An 11,601-nucleotide genomic window follows, 5' to 3' on the forward strand; every position below is an offset into this window, starting at 1 on the left:
GTTGCTGCGCATGCGCGCCGCGCCGCCCGCCCCTCGCCAGCAGCAGCAGCGGCGGCGGCGGCAGCAGGAGGAGGAGGAAGAGGAGGAGGAGGAAGAAGAGGAGGCGGCGGCGACTCTGGCTGTGGGGAGCGTGAGGCAGCGCGGGCGCCGCTGGTACCCGGGAGCTCCAGGTCCGGCCGGAGGAGGCGGGAGCGGCCCGGAGGAGGAGGAGGAAGAGGAGGAGGAGGAAGAAGAAGAAGAAGAGGAGGAGGAGGAGGAGGAGGAGGAGGAGGAGGGAGCCTGAGCGGCGGCGGCGGCAGGAGGAGGCGGCGGCAGCAGCAGGAGGAGTCAGCGCCCGGCCCCCCCCCCTCCCCTCCTCTCCCCCCGCTCAGTCCCGTTACGGCCCCCCCCCGCCCTCCGCGCTCCGCAGCCACCACCATGTCGGCGCCGGCGGCCAAAGTCAGTAAGAAGGAGCTCAACTCCAACCACGATGGGGCCGACGAGACCTCAGGTGAGGCCGCGCCGGGCCCGGAGAAGGAGAGAAGGGGAAAGGGGGGGGGGGGGTGCGGGGGGTGGTGTGGGAGGGAGAGAGTGAGGGGGGGGGGGGGGGCGGGAAGGGGAAAGGGAAGGGAGAGCAGGGAAGGGAATGGCGGCCTCCGCCGCGGCCTCCGCCTCGCCCCGCGCCGCACCGCCCGCCATTTTCCTCAGCCCCGCGGGCCGCGGCCGGGCCGGAGGCGGGAAGAGCGCGGTGGCGGCCGGGCGGATGTGCAGGCCCCGGCAGCGGGAGGAGGAGGAGGAGGCCATGTTAGCGCCCTTTTGTCTCCGCTCCCCGGCCCGGCCTCCTTCCCCAGGGGCGCAGGCGGGGCCGGCCCGGGGGGCGCTGCGGGCTCGGCTTGGAGCAGCGGGGACCCCCCCCCCCCTTAACCTCAGCCCGCCCGGTTGAGGAGCCTTGCCCCTTTTTCTCTTCACCCTCTTCTTTTTTTGCCTTCCACCCCCCCCCCTCTTCCTCGCTCGGCGGCCGCCGGGCCTCTCTCATTGTGCTCCGCCGCCGCCATGATGCTGCTCGGCCGCCTCCTGGGCTCGGCGCCGCCGCCGCGTGGTGCTGCCCCCGCCGCGCCGCGATGGAGCCGCCGCCGGGGCCCTTCCCGGGGCTGGCCCCGGGAGCCACGCGGTGCTGCGGGGGCCGGGCCCAGGAACCGCCCGCGCCTCCCCCACGTGCGATCGCGGCGGTTCCTCTCCTCCGGCTTTTTTTTTTTTTTTATCTCTTTCTTTTAATTTTTTTATTATTATTATTTTTTTTTTTTTTCCGAAATCGGCCCAGCAGCGGGGTTTCTAAGCGGTGGAGGAAGGGCGCTGCGAGCTCGCCTGCCTCCTGCCCCGGCTCTCCGCTGCCGAGGGCCCCGCACGTGTTCGCCGCACCTGCGGGTTCCGCGGGGAGAGCTGGCTGCTGCTGCGGGGATGGGAGCTGGGAGCTGGGGCTGTACCGCTCCAGCTGCTTCCCGCTGCCGCTCATTCATCCCCCAGCACGCTAGGTAAACAGGCGGCCTTTAATCGAGAGCTTTGCCAAGCGTTGTCCAGGGGAAGTTCTGCCGCGAAATTATCTGCCCGACCGTGACTTGGAAGGGTTTTTTTCCTTGTTTTCCTCATTCAACGTACTTTTTGGTTTTTTGAAGGCGGCGTGTTCCCAGTTATGCTGTTTCCATTGATGCTGTTGTCCCCTCTAAATTATTTAATGTTTCCACGTTCCTTTAAATCTGTTGGTCTTAAACGTGCAACTTCTTTATTACGTTCTTAGTACTAACTGTCAGAATTCATTTACCATTTAAGTTGACTTGTAAAACTGTATAGAGGAACGTGAGCTGGGATTTTTGGTGGTAAACTTGCTCCAAGTCCCGTTTCAGGAAACTTTTTGGCGCTTCAGCCATAGTTTTCCCTGAAGGTAGCTGAGGCTTTATGGTTTAGTAACACTTAAGACACTCAGTAGAAATACCTTTGTACTTGTAAAATAAATCTCTAGAAAAGGTCTAAGGAGAAAACTCCAAGTGATTTGTCAGACTTGAGAATTAAGGGATTTTGATGCATTTTCATTCTTTTTTCAGAAAAAGAGCAACAGGAAGCAATTGAACACATTGATGAAGTACAGAATGAAATAGACAGGTAACCATTAAAAAACTTGAAGTTTTTAGGGGGAATTAAAAGATTTATGGTAATAAAATGTTTAGTAAAGTAAGCACTTGGTAGTAGTTCTCAGTGTCTTCAGACTCCCACATGATATGCTTGAGTTCTGGCCTGATCAGATGTAACAAGTATTTGCGTAAAATCAAAAAATCAGAAGAAACATCCTGATTTCTTGTTTAATTGTTTAAAGTTAAAAATACAGAGCTTGAGCTTAATTTTCTAATTCACTGTGATAGTTTTGATAAAAGGTTTATTTCTCACTGCTTTCTGAAGTTAACTTGTACGCTGCTTTGCAAAAATATTTTCACATTTGTAAGCAGAACTGAAAACTTGGTTGAAAAGTTAGCTTTATTATAAAACTTTATTATATATTTGAGTGCTTGTAGAATAATAGGTAGGAAATGTCACTGAAAAATTAGTTTCATATCCCCAAACTCTGTGGGTTCTGTGTCAGTATTTGCCTGTATCTTACCTCCACGTGCACTGTGCTACAAAGTGCAAGTGACAAGTGAGGCTCTGTCCTCATGGAACTGTTACAGTCTCAGGGCTCTAACCTTTACAAAGCCAACGAAGTGTTAATGTCTTTAAGACTTTAATTGTGTGTGGTACCAAACTGCTTTTGTTACAGTCATGCTTTCCTGCCCCAGAATTATAAAGGGCAGGTGATAGTTTTATATGCTGTCCATCTACAGGTGACTTGCAAACAAAACGCTTAAGAGGCTACTTAGCATAAATAAGGGTCTGTCCCTCATGTAATGCTGCAAAACCTGTAAAGAACACTTCATTAGGATGAGCGTGATTGCTTCTGGTAGTGTATTTCCTAATAGTGGTTACAGGTTTGGGCTTCTGTTTTTTTTTTTGTTTGAGTTCCCTCATTTGTTGTGCGCAGCTGACTAGTTTAATTAAATCTGTTTAGTTTATAGCTAAGTACTGATGATACATCTTCAAATTTCAGTTCTCTCTCCTGAGGTTAACGTGGCTCTGTCTGTTACAGACTGAATGAACAAGCCAGTGAGGAAATTTTGAAAGTAGAACAGAAATACAACAAACTCCGCCAACCATTCTTCCAGAAGAGGTCAGAATTGATCGCCAAAATCCCAAATTTCTGGGTAACAACATTTGTCAACCACCCACAAGGTATATTTTTAATACACCCCCTTTTTTTTTTACCCCCTGTAAATTCAATATTTCCTTGCTTGTAACGCGAGCCTCTTGTGTCTTAGTGTTTTCTAGGATAGTTACTTGGCATTAAACAGAAGCCTATGGGTACCTATGCAAACACTTCCTTTCTGTCCTAGTGTGCGTCTTATAAGCTTTTTAGCTCTTACATTTGTTAACCAAAGGAACACCTTGATCGCTAGAATTCCATGGTAGTTTTCTTCTTGTATTATAAAGTACAGGCTTCACACTTCATCAATTAATAGTCTCTTTTAAAGAAAATGAGGATTCTGGTGTTTTATTTTTTTAATTTAGGGTGATTTCCTTAGGACTGTTGATAATGATATGCTGTTTCCAACAGGACAAAAAAAAACAAGTCCATACACTGCCTACATTGGGCAAACCACGTATCTGGAAATCTGTTTTAGAGAGAAGAATAGATAGATGCTGCTTTTTAATGAACTGCAACAAGCAAACATAACATCAAAATCACAGATGCCAGTAGTCTGTTGGCTGCTACCTCAAAAAAATGGGCCACAAGAAGTCAGCCTGGACAAATGTGTTGCTTTTCCCATTTTATATAATGTCAATTTCCTGTATTTCATGTCAGTGACACACATTTCAGAGCTTTGTTAATGTGGGACTACTGATTCTATCATAGTATCTGCACTGCTGGGAGAAGAAGACGAAGAAGCACTGCATTATTTGACCAGAGTTGAGGTGACAGAATTTGAAGACATCAAATCAGGTTACAGAATAGATTTTGTGAGTACATTAAACATTCCTTCACTTGTGACTTTGCTGCTTTTTTGAATGTGGCTATATATTGCGTTGTAGTTTGTAACTTAATCTCTTCAGTTATCTGTTTAGTACAAGATTTGACTTGGCACATGTATGCTTACATTGGTGGGTTCTAACTCTGCTTTCAAATCTGCAGTATTTTGATGAGAATCCATACTTTGAAAATAAAGTTCTCTCCAAAGAGTTTCATCTGAATGAAAGTGGAGACCCATCTTCAAAATCAACTGAGATCAAATGGAAATCTGGAAAGGTACGTATCTGTGCATCTGGGAGAGATAATTGCTGCTCTACATACTTTAGCTTTCATTTATGTTCCTTTTACTTTCTTCTGTTTATTTTTTTTCTTAATTGAAGCTGCCTCTTCCCCCTTCCACCCCCTCCCCACTTTTCTATATATGTAGCTCTTGCAAGGTTTGGCACACACCGTATACGTGGAGATCTGTAGTGAATTCTCTTGTTCAGTTGAGCACCACAATTAAGACAGCGAAAGTACAAGTACGACCAGATGGAGAGAGTAACAAGTACTCTAGCTTGTCTCTCTTTGGAATGGATCTAGGCTGTATTTTGTTGTTTTAAGATAATTGTGAAATTAGGAATTCCAAACCCAGTGGGGTTGGAAGGGGTGGGGCAGATGGGGGTGTCTAATTTTTCTATTTTTCTTAATTTCCCTTCCAGACACCATGTCTTTAGAGAAGTAGTATCCACACAATAATGTGGGCATATCTATTTTCCAGACAGTATTAAAACCAAATTAATGTTCTGTAGTTTCTGTAATAGTTGGGAGCCCTTTCATTTTATCCTAAAGGCTTTGAAATTCGTATTTAAAAGTAGAACTGGGGATTGCTTTTAAATTGCTGCTTGTTTTGTCACCATCAGGACAAGAAAACCTTTTTTTCACTGAGAACTGGAACTTTTCCTATTTACAGAAATCACAGTCCTGAACAAAGCAGCTGAATGGTCTCACAATATACCACAAAATTAATGTGAATTTTGGTACTATTCTTCATTAAAAAATAAGTCTATGTGTATATATATATATATAATGTTGTGATTCTATCAAGAAAGCAAACTTTGGGAGTTTGGAGTTACCTTACGACCAAATAAAGAATAAATAGAGGAGAATTGCTTTCTTTTCAAACTTAGCAAACAGTGTTGCAAACTTGCCAACCTTCTGGGGTAAGGTGGTGGATGTATTTTCTCATGACCATATGGTTTAGTGGCTCGTGCTAGTTTTTATTCACTTACTACAATTAATGGCCTTAAGACTTCAAAGCAGAAAATCTTGGGTTAAGAACGCTAGGTGGTTCTTTATCTCACTATTAAGGACAGAGCTTAGAGGTGTGGAGCCTGAGTGTTTCTTAAATTGTGTTTAGGAAGCAATTGTAGCATTTAACTACAATAACAACTCTTGGAGTAGTATTAAGCACTGGTGAGATCTTTTAAGCTTGGCATTTCAGTAAACATTTGTCATACTTGGGCTGCCCTGTGACATGGAAACATAAAGAAAAATGCAAGATCCTGTGAGTTTTCAGTATTTCAGTGGAAGGCATTAAAAGAAGCAGGTGGGTTTACTGCTGAGTGATACCTTTTGCTATTAGTCCTTTTGGTTCTAATCGTTTCTTTAAGATTAGTCCCTGAAAGAGGGAGTAAGTGACTTCTTGTGGTTGTTAAGACATGTATGCTTCTAACTGGTACTTCTTAAAAAAAAAAGAGGGAGGGACGCAATGCACATACTGCTGCTTTAGGGAGCTTCTCAACTTTCTTTTCAGGATCTGACAAAACGTTCAAGCCAGACACAGAACAAAGCCAGTAGGAAGAGGCAGCATGAAGAGCCAGAAAGTTTCTTTACCTGGTTCACTGACCACTCTGATGCAGGGGCTGATGAACTAGGAGAAGTCATCAAGGATGACATCTGGCCAAATCCACTGCAGTACTACTTGGTAAGTATAGCACTGTGTTGTTGCTCCGTGTCCACCAAAGCACTCCGCAGGTAAAAGTGAATTTGATCACTGTAGTTAATGTCCCACGTGTGTCTTTAAGGTTCCTGATATGGATGATGAAGAAGGGGAAGGAGAGGAGGATGATGACGATGATGAAGAGGAAGAAGGATTGGAAGATATTGATGAAGAAGGAGATGAAGATGAGGGGGAAGAAGACGAAGATGATGATGAGGGAGAGGAAGGCGAGGTGAGCATTCGTCCTTTACCTCTTCCATCTCTGGTGTATGAGAATAAGAAATTTATGAGGGACCTTCTTGTAAGTATAATGAGCCATTGGTACAAAGGTGAAGTAGTTTTCTGTAAAATCTTTGACAAACTTATTGGAGGAGAGGAGTAAAACTGTTAACTGCTTTAATTTGTGGCATGGCTTCAGTGTAGTGATGATTACATTTGTGTACATGAGACTGCAAATAAATAATTTTAGTGAACTTACTGCAAGGAAGGTACTCAAGATGATTTAGGATATTAGCATCTGTTCTAGTTTAACAAAATTTATTTGGTGAACTTTCTAGCAGAGTTTTACTTGTAAAAAGCTCTTGCTGATGCATCCAGTTCTGTCATCTTCCCACATGTTGATTTATTTTGGCTTATTGCCAGCTTAGCCAAGATTCTTTGGGTTCAGGAATGAGCAGTTTTTTGTAGCAGCAAGTGGGTTTCCAGAGACACCATTCAGGGTGTTGGTAACTTAAGGCTTAGCATTAGCATGTTCCTGGTTGTGGAGGCTGGAGGGCTGCTGTGGCACCAGACACTCTGTATTCTGAATAATGAGTTGTAGCCTAGAATATTAATAAATATACTAAATAGTCTTTCTAAGTATTAAACTTACGCTAGTTTTTGTAGTGATTTTTAAGTGGTGGATTTTTTTCTAATATGCATGATGTGTTTTTCACTGCGACATCCGATATTAACTGACTTCTACATGGATCGATATTCATGGCAAGTGTTACTATTCCTTAGTGAAGAGGGAGAGAGATCTTCATGAGCAATACTGTAGGGCTGTGGTCTCTCGGGTAGCAAAACATTCTGGTTATTGCATTTAAAAGGTCGTGCTATCTGAAGCTTAGTGATATAGATTTTTTTTTTAATTGTTGCTTATCTTTCAACAGGAGGATGAAGGAGAAGACGACTAATTGAACACTGATGGATTCCAACCCCCCCCCCCCCCCCTTTTTACCTTTTTAATTTTTCTCCAGTCCCTGGGAGCAAGTTGCTGTCTTTTTTTTCTTGTGCTCAGTCGCCTTGTTCTCTTGAGGTCTCTTTTTCTCTCCTCTACACCATGGTTCACAATTTATTTTGGGGGAAATACCTTGAGCAGAACACAGTGGAAAAGAATCTACCAGTTTCTGTTTCAAGTTCATTTTTATCCCTTTCTGTCTCAAAACAAAAACTGTTTATGGAATCAACACACCATGTTCTGTGGGAAAAAAGAAAACCTTCTGCTCCCTTCACTCTGCTGGAAGCTGAAGAGTGCTAGGCCCCTGTGTAGTAGTGCATAGAATCTAGCTTTTTTCCTTCTTTCTCTGTATATTGGGCTCAGAGATTACACTGTGTCTCTATGTGAATATGGACAGTTAGCATTTACCAACATGTATCTGTCTACTTTCTCTTGTTTAAAAAAAAAAAAGAAAAATAAAAAAAAAACGGGGTTATAGAAGGTCAGCTGGGGTGGGTTTCAGATGTTTGGGTGGGTTAAGTGGGCATTTTGACAACATGGCTTCTTCTCCTTTGGCATGTTTAATTGTGATGTTTAACAAACATCCTCGCAGTTTAAGGTGACACTTTTAAAATAAAATCTTCTCCTAATGATGACTTTGAGCCCTGCCACTTGATGGAGAATCAGAGCAGAACCTGTAGGATCTTATTTGGAATTGACATTCTCTATTGTAATTTTGTTCTTGTTTATTTTTAAATTCTTTTTTTTTTTTGTTTCACTGGAAAGGAAAGAAAGATGCTCAGTTTTAAACGTTAAAGTGTACAAGTTGCTTTGTTACAATAAAACTAAATGTGTACACAAAGGGACTGGTTGGTCTTCACTGAAAGAAACAGCTGTAATACCCTGTTTTGACCTTGCTTATAGTTTCTTGGCTTTTTTGGGGGCATTTGGTCAGTATTTATGTAGTGCAATGCAACCTTGTGGTTCTGTGGACTGATACTCAGTTCGTTCAGGTTCCATTATTACAGTATTTGGAAAGTGTTTCATCTGGTAGCTACTCCTGCACACTCCGTTTTTTGAATTACATAACTCTAAGACGAGGCTGTAGGTGCATATATACTTTGGGTGAAGACAGACTATATATATATATATTCATAATCTGCAAAAAGAAAAATCATTTGATTCTTAGATATTTTTTGAGTAAGTAACTTGCAGTACTGTATCTCCAGTAAATCAGTTTGCATGAAAAAAAACCACAAACATGCAAGTTCAGAGTAAAAAGACCAAAGGGTCTCCTAGTAAGACTTTGGTGGCTTTGGAAGTCTTTTCAGTTGAAAATAAATCTTAAGTGCAAGCTAATGTTTTGGGCTATTTCAATTAGCAAGATTCTTTGTGAAGCTCTTGTATGAAGAAGTTGCTACTTCACTGCTTTCTTCTCTCAGTAGCAGCATGTATATATGCTTTGGATGTACTTTTTTTTCCCCCATGTTAAGAGACTGCGTTTGAGTAGCTTATAATGATTTCATGTAGAGGTCGTTGGTACTGATATTCCGCAAAGTGTAATGAAAGTTGTTTTTAACATGCTGTGCTTCTGAAATATTTAAAAGATTGTATTAGCTAATCTCAAATTCAAACAGCTAGTTCTCTTTGGATGTGTAGAGAAGACTGTCTTCTGGGAAGACTTGCTCTTATATTCTCTGATTCCTTTTCCTCACAGAATTTGCTGTAGTCAAATTCTGCTTTTTTTGATGCTTAGGAATACACGTAGCAGAACAAGATTAATCTCTATTTGAGAAGTGCCCAAATAACATGGGGGGAAAGAGTATTCTGTAAGTGTCGGGTCTATCTTGGATTCAGTCCAGTTATCGGAGACAATACAACATCCAGTCTGCCTGTGATCAGTGCAAAATAGGGCAGCCACATACTTTATTCCATCTCAACAAAAGCTTCTGCCCTGATCTTACTGTTTGCAGAGCAAATTATTTTAATTGTAATGGTTTCTTGCCATCTAGAGAGAGAACAAATGTAAACTATGAAGTCTATAATTTTTTCTTTTGATTCTTTATTGTTATAAGATTAAAGTCCACTACCTGTTGCAGTAGCAGGTTGATGTGCTGTTACTTGCCCTGATGCCTCATAAATGTTACTTAATTTTTATGTAATCCTAACTGATTGTAGTTCTTTAAGGAAAAAGAATCTTTAGCTAGTCCTACTTCAATGCTTTGTGAAAAATGCTGTGCCATTGTTGTTAACATGTCTTTGTTACTAGCAGAAAACATTATAAAAACTGTTTTGAAAGTAATCAAAGCTTCAGGTTCTGTAAAGTCGAATACCATGAACAAGAAATGAAGTGTCTGGATAGTCAAAGGCTACTTTTGAGGTTTTTGTACACATTTACACATTCTTTAGGATCTTACAGGGTGACAAAACACTCTTGCTACTGTATTAATAATACTGAACTTCCTGTGAAAGTTACTGGCTTACTCCAGGCAGTGGCTAAAGAGTAAGCTAACGTACTAAAAAAGTAAACTATATTGGATAAGTGTAATCTTAAATTATTATTTTTTTCTAGCAATGGAAATGAGTAGGGATTAACACATTTCTCTGCAACACTGAAGAACTACTACAGATGGCCATCATGTGCTCTGACTGTTCACTTAATGTCTAATTTGACTGAATATATGTAATGGATGCCCATTTTTACTTGATTTAATCTGTTTATGCATACGAAACGCATTTAAAGGTAGATGTCCACTTTGGATAAGAATGGGAGATTAACTCTCATTAAACATCTGTGTCTATCTCTTGTTAATTCTCCGATGCTGCTTGAGCTCCTCACATCCAGTTAATCCTGCTGAATGAAACTTGTCACGGGTGGAAGCTGAATTTAGGCTTTGTGGCCTGAATTTCCAGGGTTAGAATACAGAATTGGTGGCAATTTAAAGCTACTGTGTTGGGGCTGTATGAATTAAATGACTTGAAGGTTATTTTTAAGTTTGAAATTTAATTGCTATAAAATGGAATCTTTTGTCTGTAATTCCTAGTGCCAAAGGAAAGCAAATATATCCATGTGTGTAAATAGGTTTTTTAACATATCGTGTGCTTATTCATAGTTGTCAATATAGGTTTTGTCCCTGTAAACAACCATTATCTGAATCAATTTCTTAGTCATTTATGCCATTCATTTGAATCTGTAAGCTTCTTATTTGTACCACTTTAAAACAGGTGCATAATGGTAGCACTTTGTTTATCTGATGCTGTTCCTGAATTTTGAAGCCATGCTTTTTTCCTTTTTTTTTTTAAAGAAAAAAAAAAGATTGAAATCATTTCTCTGATGTACCTTCAAGCTATCCTTCTATTTGAAGGAATTAAAGTACCTTTAACTGTTACTTGATGTTACCATTTCTAAGAGTCTTTTTCAAAAGAATCAGCTAGTAGTCCCCAAGCCTGCATCATCTTTCAGGGGTGGAGGTGATAGTGCTCACTTCTTTTATGGATTTCAGGTGCCCAGTAGGGTAATGGTGACAGGAGGTCATCGCCGACAATAAAAAGAATTTGGCTTCTGCGGGGGAACAGATTTATGCTTAATCTCTTGCCCTCTCTCTCCTGCCTCAAAAACAGAAATTCCTAAGACACTTTCCTTGATCCCACTTCTACAGCATATTCACTGAGTAGAGGGAAGCACCATCCAGGTGCTTCTGCTACTCTGCATCCTCTGGCCAGGGCAGGAGTGTGAAATGGGTGCTGAGCTGGCCAAGGTGAAAGGCAGGGGCCATATACTCGTGTGCTTTTTTCCCTCTTGTTGCTTGCATAACTGCAGCCAACCCAGCACAAGGGCAGAGAGGCTTTCCTGGAGTTGCAGTTCAGCTACCAACTGGTCCTGCACACACTCCTACCCCTCCAGGTTTAGCAGAGGACAGGGGCTGCTGGTCTGACAGCGGCACATGCCTTATCCTCCATCCATCCCTGCAGGAGGTGCTGGAAAACAATTGCACAGCTCCAGCCTGGGACTCCCCCTGCATTTTGGAAAATGCAGCCTGCCTTCCCCCGTCATGCTAGTCCCATGCTCCTGGCTTCCTGGACTGGCACTTCAAAAGCATAAGTTGTGCCCAGAGGGCTGGCTGGGCCTGGGAGTATGCCTGGCGCCCCAAGGAGTTGGGTCTTACGCATATGTGCTGCTTGCAAGCTCACAGTGCCCACTAAATACCTCTTCCCAGCAAGATGCTGGAAGGGCTGGATGGGCACTTTGTGCTTCTAGCTGGGACTCTGAGCAGCCTTGCTTTGGGGAGCACACATGCTCTGAGACACCGGCCAGCCCATCCCTCAAGGCTG

The 11,601-nt window shown here is 42.8% G+C and overlaps 1 protein-coding gene across 1 annotated transcript; it reads left to right on the plus strand.

Moving 5' to 3' along the window:
- Positions 1 to 349: 349 nt before the first annotated feature.
- Positions 350 to 8,127, plus strand: SET (SET nuclear proto-oncogene). The gene is made up of 8 exons (XM_032200233.1): positions 350 to 490; positions 2,079 to 2,136; positions 3,152 to 3,294; positions 3,977 to 4,080; positions 4,253 to 4,366; positions 5,886 to 6,056; positions 6,157 to 6,303; positions 7,223 to 8,127. Exons 1-8 carry the CDS (start codon positions 418 to 420, stop codon positions 7,244 to 7,246), a joined length of 834 nt encoding a protein of 277 aa, XP_032056124.1. The 5' UTR covers positions 350 to 417; the 3' UTR covers positions 7,247 to 8,127.
- The last annotated feature ends 3,474 nt before the right edge of the window (positions 8,128 to 11,601 follow it).

The sequence above is a fragment of the Aythya fuligula genome, chromosome 19 (genome assembly GCF_009819795.1).
Source record: "Aythya fuligula isolate bAytFul2 chromosome 19, bAytFul2.pri, whole genome shotgun sequence".
Lineage (NCBI taxonomy): Eukaryota > Metazoa > Chordata > Aves > Anseriformes > Anatidae > Aythya > Aythya fuligula.